This window comes from Culex pipiens, chromosome 2 (assembly GCF_016801865.2).
Source record: "Culex pipiens pallens isolate TS chromosome 2, TS_CPP_V2, whole genome shotgun sequence".
NCBI lineage: Eukaryota > Metazoa > Arthropoda > Insecta > Diptera > Culicidae > Culex > Culex pipiens.
The window spans coordinates 32497382-32509447 of NC_068938.1; the positions used below are offsets into that span (position 1 = coordinate 32497382).

At 38.1% G+C, this 12066-nt stretch overlaps 1 protein-coding gene across 1 annotated transcript; it reads left to right on the forward strand.

Annotated features, from left to right (window-relative positions):
- The first annotated feature begins 2715 nt into the window (after nt 1-2715).
- LOC120423118 (cysteine desulfurase, mitochondrial) lies at nt 2716-4866 on the forward strand. Its single transcript, XM_039586796.2, has 3 exons — nt 2716-2912; nt 3025-3101; nt 3526-4866. Exons 1-3 carry the CDS (start codon nt 2792-2794, stop codon nt 4690-4692), a joined length of 1365 nt encoding a protein of 454 aa, XP_039442730.1. The 5' UTR covers nt 2716-2791; the 3' UTR covers nt 4693-4866.
- The last annotated feature ends 7200 nt before the right edge of the window (nt 4867-12066 follow it).

Here is a 12066-nt window from a genome sequence, read left to right on the forward strand (position 1 = left end):
CAGCACCCATTTTGGACGGACATTTCTGTTGTCACCTTCTGGTTCCTTGGATTGGCCATGGATAATTTTACAGTGTAATAAACAGGGCAGCTACCACCACGTGGCGCCACTGTTCCGAATGAGAAAATGATACAGATTTTTCAGACGAGTTTCAATTCCGTGCCTTATGTCTATATATCAAAATTTTTGTAATTGTCTGCTCTACAACTTTGTAGAACGTTGTTACACTCTAAAAAATAACCCTGCAAAGTTAAAAAACACGAAACTTTAAAATGAAAAATTTTGTTCTAAATGAAAAATGACCCTTCTGGGTCAATGTAGATTCGAAATATAAATTAAATTTCCCATAAAATGACATGTTCCAAAAATTTTTACAGTCGAGTAACAGAAAATGGGAGAATTTTTAAAACTTTTTTAGGCCGATGCAAATATTTAAAAAAGTTTTTGTCCCTCGGCCCTGGAGACATCACAAGCGTTAAAGCGGCCAGGCCTACTGCGTAAAGCCGTATCGCAGAGATGACTCGTAATTGGGTTGAGTTTGAGCACTGAGTGTTCGAACAACAACACAATTCTGGATCGACAGGGGAGGAAGAAGCGTGGGGACACACCACCATACGCTCCGAGATTTTGGTTGTATTCGTTGGGAGCACCATGCTAAGAAGGTTTGATACTCTGGGACCCTCTGGGATGGGACATTGTATTTCCACGAATGCCCTGGACACTAATTGCCGAGGTTATAGCGCCACAACTCGCTCTAAAACTTTTTAGGGTGTTTTTTCGATGAAAAATGCGTTTTTTCGGAATTCTCAGTAGGCCATCAAATTGGGCGCGATCTTGTTCTGCTTCCGGTGCAAACCAGGAACGACGGCTTTGTGTGAAGGCGAGTTATACTAGGTAACTGAAGAAAAACTAACTGGAGAAAAACTCACTGAAGAAAAACTAGTGTTGTGGCATATGCCGGTTATAAAATTAAGTTAAAGCTGAAAATTAGTTTCCATTTTTAATTATTTTTAGTTCAAACAAGAAATCTAGAGTTTTTTTTGAAAAGAACATAGGGTACGTTATCCATTAGTGGACCCCTTTCCTATAGTGGACCCTCTGAAGGGTTTTTAATGGAAAATTCAATAAAATCACAATTTCAAGCGTGTTGTTGTCTACAAATCTTTTATTTGGCATGTTCAGCATCATTTAGAACAATGTTGACTGACATTGAATTGTCCTTTTCACCAAAATAAGTGTTTTGATTTGGACATCTGAAATCAGCCATGGCCACTAGCATTTTCACAACAAAACTGCATTTATATTTTATGATTGAATTAACCATCTAATCATTTTTTGACTGATTATTTAACTTCAGCAAGTCGAAGTAATGTAAGTTTAAGGATATTTACTAAAATAAAGCGAAGAAATGCAATTTTCTAGCAAAAAATATGAGGGTCCAATATAGGACAACGAAAATCCAAACTTTTCCAAAAGTGGACCCCTGTTAATTAAACCTTCAAAAATGATGAAAACGGTGTATTAAAGCAAAAGTTTCTCTAAAACATACAATAAATGCTTGTTGTTATCAAGTTAAACGCATATTTTTTCAATTATGAGTATAAATATAGCTGTTTTCATGTTAAAAGTACCAATAATGCTGAAGCCGTAAGAATTTATATTTAATCAAAACTATAGTTAATTGTACTTAACTGAAGCACCATAATTGCAGTTTGAAATGATATTTTATAATAATGAATCAATAACAAAACTTTTTTTTCCAATAAACATGCGTGGTTTTATCAGCAACTGTAAACAATTGTATTGTTTAGTATCGGTCAACCATTTATTTAATTAGTATGGAAAAAAATGCATCAAGATTACTTTTTTAAAATTATTTTTATGTTTACAGTGGTTTTTGAGACGTTTTCTCTGATCTTTTTCGGAAATAAATGTGTTTAAATGTCTGTTTGGTTTTTGTGTTTAAAGCCAAATTTGTTAACAAAAAATATTTGTTTATGATGAAAAGTGAGCAAAATCCATCTTTTATTCATTATATCTATCATTGGACCTACACCATGCATCAAAACATCAAATATTGGTTAAATTTGGTATAAAAATAACAGTTTGCCTATAGTGGACCCGGGTCCACAATCGGATTATGGACCCGGGTCCACTATCGAGAAATTAAAAGTGAGAGTGTGTGCGTGAAACATGGAGTTAAACTTTTCAAAGAGTCATGGTAACCTTCACAGCATCTTCATAGAAAGTTTAACTCCATGTTGCACACACTCTCACTTTTAATTTCTCGATAGGAAAAAGGGGTCCACAACAGGCAAAAAAAAACTTTTTTTTCAATTGGCTATTTTTCTGCTCAAAAACAAATAACTGATTAAACAAATAGTCAAAATTGTTCGAAAGACTTCAATTTTCATTGTTTTGTACAAAGGGTTACGAAAAAGTGCTTAAAATATTGAAAATTCGTGAAAAATGTGCTTCGGCTCTACTAGGGGGTCCACTAATGGTTAAAATACCCTATAAACACATGAAAAACTATAGCTTATAAAACCTTTACAAAAAAAAAACTCAAGAAATTTTTTTGTTTGAACTAAAAATTATAAAAATTGAAACTCATTTCCATCTTTCCCAATGATCTGGGCAACACTGGCTTCCTCGCCGGTTGCTTTTTTGACATTCTCGCTGTCAACGAGCAAAACAAAAACACACATTCCCGAGTCGCCGCGCCGTGCACGACTGTTTTCTCATCGCGGAGTTATTTTTTTCAATTTTCCATAAAATTCCAACTTTGAAAATGCTCTCCGTTTCGCGCAAACTTGCGGACACGGTTTCGCGGCAGGTTCTGCACTCCCGTGCCCTGCTGCTGGTGGGTGGTGGCCGCGCTGGGTTGGTCGAGCGGAGGAGCTTTGCCAGCAGTGAGTAGTTTCGGAGAATTTTGTGATTATATGAATGGCCGGCCAAGGCCACAATGTAACATGTTGCGAAATTGCCGCACAGGAAATGATTCGGAATTTTTTGATGTTACAGAGAAGAAATTTAGCATCCAGGATGAGATAATTGACGGCAGGCCGCTGTATTTGGACGCCCAGGCCACAACTTCGATGGTGAGTAAATATTTATCAGTATCGATTGCTGTTTGTGGGGTAGAAGGGTGGGGTTTGGGGTGTGAAGTCGGTTCAACACTCACTTAATCGCTTACATTGCGAGCTTATCAGTAGAAACGAAGTTGACTTTATAGCTGTCGGCCACCATTGCTAGTACCAACCACTAGTGTCTTCCTTTTATCTACAAGGACTTCGCCGCCCTGGGCTCCTAAGTGTATGAAAGTATGGCACGGAGCGACGGCGCCGAATACCCATATTTACACAAAGAATTTTAGAGCGCCCGCCGTGGGATTCGAACCTGCGACCTCTGGATTGTGAGTCCAGTGCGCGGTCCGATTGATCCACACGGGCGGGACAATCAGTATCAGTAGAACGTGATATTTGAAATGTTGCAATTGAGCATTGATTTGTCTATTTTTTGTAGGATCCACGCGTTTTGGACGCAATGATGCCTTATTTCACGTGCTATTACGGAAATCCGCACTCGCGGACGCACGCCTACGGTTGGGAATCTGAAGAAGCGATGGAAAAGGCACGCTCTCAGGTGGCCAACCTGATTGGGGCCGACCCGAAGGAAATTATCTTTACATCTGGTGCCACCGAGTCCAATAACATCTCGGTGAAGGGCGTTGGACGGTTCTACGGAGCTAAGAAGAAGCACGTCATTACAACCCAAACGGAGCATAAGTGCGTGCTGGACTCTTGCCGTGCCCTCGAGGGTGAAGGCTTTCGCGTGACCTATTTGCCGGTGCAAACCAACGGACTCATCAGCATGGAAGAGCTGGACAAGGCCATCACGCCGGAAACGTCCCTCGTTTCGATAATGACGGTGAACAACGAGATAGGGGTGATGCAACCGATCGCGGATATTGGAAAACTGTGCAAATCCAAGAAGGTTTTCTTCCACACGGACGCAGCTCAAGCGGTCGGCAAGGTTCCCATCGACGTGAACAAAATGAACATTGATCTGATGTCCATCTCCGGTCACAAACTGTACGGCCCAAAAGGTGTCGGAGCCCTGTACGTACGACGACGACCGCGAGTCCGCGTTGAAGCGATCCAGAGCGGAGGCGGCCAAGAGCGTGGCATCCGCAGTGGAACCGTCCCCACTCCACTGGCCGTCGGACTCGGAGCCGCCTGCGAAATTGCCTCCCGCGAGATGGAGTACGACCACAAGTGGATGGAGTTCCTCTCGAAACGCCTCATGGACAAGATCTTTGCCGCCCTCCCGCAGGTGATCCGCAACGGCGATCCCGTTCACTCCTATCCCGGTTGCATCAATCTCTCGTTCGCGTACGTCGAGGGGGAATCGCTGCTGATGGCTTTGAAAGACGTGGCCCTATCGAGCGGATCCGCGTGCACCTCCGCCTCGCTCGAGCCCTCGTACGTACTGCGAGCGATCGGCGCCGATGAAGATCTAGCGCACAGCTCGATCCGCTTCGGAATCGGACGATTCACCACCATCGAGGAGGTCGACTACACCGTGGATAAGTGTATAAAGCACGTGACGCGGCTGCGCGAAATGTCCCCGCTCTGGGAGATGGTCCAGGAGGGAATCGACATCAAGTCGATCCAGTGGTCGCAGCATTAACCAGGAGGATGACGAGGACAATACGATAAGAATTATGGTTTAGTATTTCGTGGATCGAACTGAGCCGTTGAGAAGGGGGAAAAACTTTTGTTCGAAAGTTCATGTTTCATGATTTGTGTCCCGCTTTGAAGGCAGCAGCACCGTTGGCAATAAATTGTAGTTGTTAGATTGTAATTGTTTGTGATTACATTTGGATATCACTTCCCTGTCTATTATTTTGGTGATTAAGCGACATTTAATAAATGAACTATTTTCTTGGGTGTGAAACTTTGAAATAAAGTGTCCACGTACTTTATGGATGGTCCCCTAGTCACACTCTCCCCTGTGAAAAACATTATGAGTTTGGACCGATTTGCATGTTTTTCGATCTTCTAACCGGGAATTGTCTCGACAGCAACATTAGATGTTTGCCTTGAGAGTAATAATCAAAATCCAATGTAATTAAACGGGAATTTCTACAGCAGCATACGATTGCTTGCCTTGAGAATAAAACTATAGCCCTTAAACACACCATGCCAATGGTCGCAACGCTTGCTTAGAGCGTATCCTAGACCTTTTACCTTCCCAAAAACCGTCCAGCTCCAAGCGAAACTTACTTGAGGATACCGTGGAGATTTTCTCTTAATACTCTGAAAAAAGTACTTCCCGTCTTCCAAATCCTCTTCCTTGTCCCTGGTGCGCGGTGGAGATGGGAGCGGCCGGCAATGGACGGCTGTCATGGTGTTGAGAATCTGGTTCAGGTGGAGTTGGTTCTTTTCCCAGTTATCAATTCCTAGGCAACTTGGGCTTAGACAATCATCACTTAACATGACGAAATCCAGTCTGCAATCCGCTAAAATCACCGTCTCCTAGCGAAGCGATTTTGCATGTTTTTCGATCTTTTGTATTTGGTGCACCAGAGCACCACCTAGGTATTATTTTTCTTAAATATAATGACTTAAATAAAATTTTATTAAATATGGATGATCAAATATCGATTAAAGGCAGGGTTGATGAATAGACACACACGAATTTTCTAAGTGTACTTTGATTTGGCTCTGCACATGACAAATTGCTGAGCAGTGCGCGTGCTTATGTTAAGCACGCAGTGCTTATGATTTCGCGTGCTTATATTTAAATTACAGTTTTAAACACAGCCACATCCTTTTTAATCAACGAACTCGATGAGAGTTGGTCCAAGCTCAAACTGGTGTGATAAAATGGCCTTATTAGTAAACGGTCCTCAAAACCCGAGTACTTCAAAAACATGAAACATGTTTTCGGTTAAATTTGTAGATCGCAGATTATAAAAAAAGCTATCGCTTTGCCATCGTTGGAACCAAGAGGCCAGTCACAGAGCATCCACCTTGCCACTGATTTGTCGGACTAAGTAGCATGAATCAGTAAAAGGACTACAACTCGTAGTTTAGTGGTCGACCACCCTCAGGCCTTACCTTCAAAGTAGGGTTACTCGCATAAACAAGTGCTGGGGCCGCCACTGAGCGATGACGAATAACCAAGACGCCTACCTGTTGGAACTAGCAAAGTCCGCTGGTCATCCATAAACCCGGAACCGGCATGAAGTTCAAAAACGAAACCATCCGCGGAAATCAGCGCACCCGGCAACTTAAGACAGGATTATCGCAACCAACAACAGGCCTCAGAACCGGCAAATAACACTCCCTGTTAGATTGTAAAGTCGATTTGATTTGCCGTCGAATTTTCCATTAATTTATGTGTTTTATTCTCAATCTAAAACATAAAAGAGCTTTTTAATGTTAAAAATTATTATTTTTCAAACCTTATTTATTGAAGTTTCAAAAAAGTCCGCTTGAAATAAGCACACGTGCAGTTATGTGCTTGTCAAGTGACGTGCTTACCAGAAAAGTAAGCACGAGAAAAGAAAAAAGTGACGTGCATCACCATAGGCACTGAAAAACATGCGTGCTTGGTGACGACTTGATACCCGTCTCCTATGATTCAAGCACGACACCGTGCATATCAATCAACCCTGATTAAAGCATCATTTTTTATCGTTTGTTATCATTATAACATCTTCTGTTGTTCTTATGTTAAAATGGGAATTTAAAGTTATGCTAAACTTTCGAATGAGTTTTTCTCCAAACGCATGGTTTGTACATGATGCTGTTTGAAATGTTGACGTCGAAATGGCTGATATTTTCGATAAAGCTTAGTTATTTTTATCAGCACAATCTCACTTTTTAAGACCAGAAAGGATTTAAAATTGAGTTTGATTAATATTGAAAATAAACATAGCGGCCTTTCATGACAGAAAGTATTATGACAGTTCGTTCCAAGGGGACCATAGGTGTTCCCTGTTGTTCCATGACAAATACACTCAAACCCCGATGGTTTGACAACAACTGTTGTCAAACGAACGGGGTCATTTTTTAGTTTGACACCCCTTTTACACGGAGTTCACACACATTACCAAACGTGTGTTTTGATAGTGTGCGTGAGTGCCGTGTAAAAAGTGACAGTTCGTCACCAACCAACGGGGTACAAACTAAAAAAGTGTCAAACGAAAAAGTGACCAATCACCGGGGGTTCAGTGTAATTAAATAACTTGTCAATTTATTTTATTTTGCATCCTAATAAAAAATAATCTGTTAGAAATGATGTTTGAGCTTGTTTTTTACCGTCATACATACAAATTAAATTAATTAGATTGGAGCACTTCCATTCGAGCAGTTTTTGCTTTTTTCTACAATGTATTTCTTACGGAGCCAACTGTCAAAAACTGCTCGACTGCGGGTGCTCCATACTAAGAAAACCTATTCCGGAATCGTATAAAAAATATTTCAAGCATTTTGGTATGGAATTCTGGAGTTTTTTTTTAAAAAAAGTCCAATTAGCTATTGTGTTTCATATGTTTATACTTAATCAAAACAAGTCTAGAATTTTCGTATATTTTTTGGATAATTCTAGCAAAATACTGCAAAAGGGCCATTGTGGGTTTGTAAACAAAGAGTGTGTCCTACTCACGCTAGAGTATGTTTACATCTGGCATTAAAGGGATACACTCTTTGTTTACAAACCCTCATCATTGGCATTGTTTTGCTAGAATTTTCTGAGAAAATTGTAAATAAATTGAGAAAAAATAGTAATTTATACTGTTTTGCAAAAAAGTCTTTCTAAAATCAATAATAATTGCTGAATTAACGTAAAGACATCTGTTATCAACTACATATATGATTGTACTGTACACAAACAAGTACAAATTTGAAATCCATTTTTTTTATTTGACGGAATTTTTTATACTATCAAAAAATGAAAGACTCAGCACAATCGAACCACCGCTTTTTTTGGCACTGCCTCAAAGATTAGCGATTTTCGCTAAATTTTCTAAAAACCTCAGCTTTCAAATGATCTTGGAAACAAAAAAATTACAGCTCAATTACAGCGACTACTATTTTTGAAGAAAATTGGACGGTGAATCGATGGCATCATCAGCCTTTTGATTAGAACCTATTTTAGGTGTATTTTGCGCAGTTGAAATTTTTTGACACGCAATTTTCTTGATATACAGTCATCCCACATATTCGGAACACCCACAAATTCGGAACACTTTTATAATAATTTGTCAGTAGCATGCCAAAAGTAGCTATTCTGTCGACCTTACTATTTTTAGAACCTTCATTTGGACATTATCTTGCTATTTCACTAGTAAAAGTAGTACTTTTTGAACAAAAACTTCATTCCAAGACTATTTTGTCCAGAGCAGCAAAACACTGCCTCCAAATGGCCTGTTTCATAATTGTGGGATGTTATTGTGCCTCCCACAATTGTGGAACACATGATTTTTACTGATATTTTCACAAAAAATAGTTATCAAACCATGTATTAAACATCACTAAGCTTGAGTTTCACTGGTTTCAGTGTGTGAAGTCATTATTTGGTAATAAATATGTACTCCTGGAGAGATCCAAAGTTTGTTTACATTCGTAAGAAAAAAGTGTTCCGAATTTGTGGATTTCAAGGGTCAAAGTAATTCTTCAAAAACTTCTTATAAAAGTTAAAATTTGCAGATGTTCGATACAACATTCGAAAGATCGCAAGAAAAGCTTTCAAATGAAGGTAAAAACGAATCATTAAGTTCAATTATCGATTCGCTATGATTTTTTGAACATTGGACAATCTGGAAACCATTCCGAATATGTGGGATGACTGTTAATGCGATTCAATTTAAAATTGCATACACAGAAAAAAATCAATCCTCGTAATCGTGAATTAAGTTCACGAATGTGAGAACCACGAAGGAATTTATTCATGAGTATGGTGCATTTGCGCTATAAACGTGAATATATTCCTTCGTGGTTCTCGCATTCGTGAATTTAATTCACGATTTCGAGAATTGGGTACTAAAGCCCTATGTAAATTTTTATGTACAACGGTAAAAAACACGATTAAAAACCATTTCTTATCACTATTTTTCATTTTAATGCAAATTTTTTTTTTGACAAGACAACATTTTTTCGATGGATCAACTATGGTCCCCTTGTAACGAGCTGTCAAGTAGGAGCTTTTCTGTCAAGAAGGACCGCGAGGTTAATTTTTCAAAATTGATTTAAAAATCCATTTTAAACTCTTTGTAGTCGTACAAAGGGTCATTGTACTCAGAAAAATAAGCTTTATCGCTGTAAACAATAATATCAGCAATCTAAGCTTCATTTTAGGACCCAATTGTTTTTTTCAGTGTAGGACGTATCCTAAACCTTATACCTTCCCAAATACTGTCCAACTCCGTGTGAAACTTACTTGGGGATAGATTTTCCCTTATGAGCAATTCTCTACCAAAACTGGAAATGGATTTTATTTGTATTTTTTGATTTGGCTCAAACTTTGTGGGGGCCTTCCCTATGACCAAAGAAGCCATTTTGCATCATTAGTTTGTCCATATAAATTTCCATACAAATTTGGCAGCTGTTCATACAAAAATGGTACGTAATTATTCGAAAATCTGTAACTTTTGAAGGAATTTTTTGATCAATTTGGTGTCTTCGGCAAAGTTGTAGGTATTGTTAAGGACTATTTAGAAAAAAATAGGTACACGGAAAAAAAATTTCCCGATTTTTTTATTAACTTTTTTTTCACAAAAACTCAAATTCCCAAAATACGTATTTTTTGATTTTCGAGATTTTTTAATATGTTTTAGGGGACAAAAATCCGCAACTTTTGAGCTATAGAGAAACATGGTCAAAAAATCTGCCGCCGAGTTATGATTTTTTGAAAAACTGGTGATTTTTGGAAAAAATCGAAATTTCATACATAAAATTTTTTTGACCTCATTTTTTTATGCAAAATTGAATTTGCAATCGAAAATTACTTTACAGATTTTTTGATAAAGGGCCCCGTTTTCAAGATATAGCCACCGAAAGTTTGATTTCAGCGAAATATTTGCAGTTTTTCGATTTTTAAAAATAGTGACCATGAGTGACCATCTCTAAAAATATTTTTTTTTGAAAAGTTCAGAAAATTTGCTATAAAATTGTCTAAGAGACATCGAAGATTGGACCTCTGGTTGTTGAGATACAGCGGCTTAAAGAAAAAGAAACACGAAAATTGAAGTTTTCTAAGTCTCACCCAAACAGCCCACGATTTTCTAATGACGATATCTCAGCAACTAATGGTTCAATTTTCAATGTTAATACATGAAACATTCGTGAAATTTTCCGATCTCTTCGAAAAAAATATTTTGAAAATTTTTAAATCAAGACTAACATTTCAAATGGGCATAATATTCAATGTTTGGCCATTTTAAAATGTTAGTCTTGATTTAATTTTTTTCAAAATATTTTTTTCGAAAAGATCGCAAAATTTCACAAATTTTTCATGTATTAACATTGAAAATTGAACCATAAGTTGCTGAGATATCGTCATTAGAAAATCGTGGGCTCTTTGGGTGAGACTTAGAAAACTTCAATTTTCGTGTTTCTTTTTCTTTAAGCCGCTGTATCTCAACAACCAGAGGTCCAATCTTCGATGTCTCTTAGACAATTTTATAGCAAATTTTCTGAACTTTTCAAAAAAAATATTTTTAGAGATGGTCACTCATGGTCACTATTTTTAAAAATCGAAAAACTGCAAATATTTCGCTGAAATCAAACTTTCGGTGGCTATATCTCGAAAACGGGGCCCTTTATCAAAAAATCTGTAAAGTAATTTTCGATTGCAAATTCAATTTTGCATAAAAAAATGAGGTCAAAAAAATTTTATGTATGAAATTTCGATTTTTTCCAAAAATCACCAGTTTTTCAAAAAATCATAACTCGGCGGCAGATTTTTTGACCATGTTTCTCTATAGCTCAAAAGTTGCGGATTTTTGTCCCCTAAAACATATCAAAAAATCTCGAAAATCAAAAAATACGTATTTTGGGAATTTGAGTTTTTGTGAAAAAAAAGTTAATAAAAAAATCGGGAAATTTTTTTTTCCGTGTACCTATTTTTTTCTAAATAGTCCTTAACAATACCTACAACTTTGCCGAAGACACCAAATAGATCAAAAAATTCCTTCAAAAGTTACAGATTTTCGAATATTTACGTACCATTTTTGTATGAACAGCTGCCAAATTTGTATGGAAATTTATATGGACAAACTAATAATGCAAAATGGCTTCTTTGGTCATAGGGAAGGCCCCCACAAAGTTTGAGCCAAATCAAAAAATACAAAAAATAAAAATGGTCGAAATCGGCCGGTTTTGTAGAGAATTGCTCTTATCCCCTTAAAAAAGTGGAGCATTAACACTTCCCGTCTTCCATATACCATTTCTTGTCCCTGAGAGAATCTGGTTCAGGTGGAATCCAGTCTGCAATCCGATAAAATTACCGTCTCCGAGCAAAGAGAAATTTGTTTCCTCTGTTTGTCGATGGTTTCAGTTTGCATCAAATGTACGTACATCAATCGATTATCTTGTCAGGGAAGATGTCTCAGTAACTTTATTTTTGGTTTGATCTTAATTTACACTTTAATATGGTAAAAACGTGGTGTTCGTTAGCTCAATCTCGGTGACATTATAATAACTGTTTCGTATTTTTCCACGTTGCGATTACCTTCGAGGTCTCAAAAAAATTTGCGAGGTCAGCAATTATGCCCCTTTTTCTGTCTTGTTAATCAAATTCAACGAACATGATCAGCTCAACACCAACTGCTTGTTATTCTAGCGCCACCCAAGTTGAGCGCAACATCTCCCACACTCCAAACGTGTCTGCGTTGTCTGGCGGCTGCGGGGCCACTTGAGAGCTCAAAAGTAGAAAATATTCACGCACGCACGTCTGTGTTCGCTTCGCAAAGTGATGTTCTCGACCAGTTCGGCCCGATAGTAAGTAGTAGGTAACGCACGCCGTTCAGATCATCAGCGTAGCTCAGCTGGAACA

Excerpts from the sequence above, each read along its gene's own strand:
- LOC120423118 (XM_039586796.2), top strand. The coding sequence starts at position 2,792 with ATGCTCTCCGTTTCGCGCAAACTTGCGGACACGGTTTCGCGGCAGGTT. Across the intron at positions 2,913-3,024 it reads GCGGAGGAGCTTTGCCAGCA|AGAAGAAATTTAGCATCCAG; the intron begins GTGAGTAGTTTC and ends TTGATGTTACAG. Across the intron at positions 3,102-3,525 it reads CCCAGGCCACAACTTCGATG|GATCCACGCGTTTTGGACGC; the intron begins GTGAGTAAATAT and ends TATTTTTTGTAG.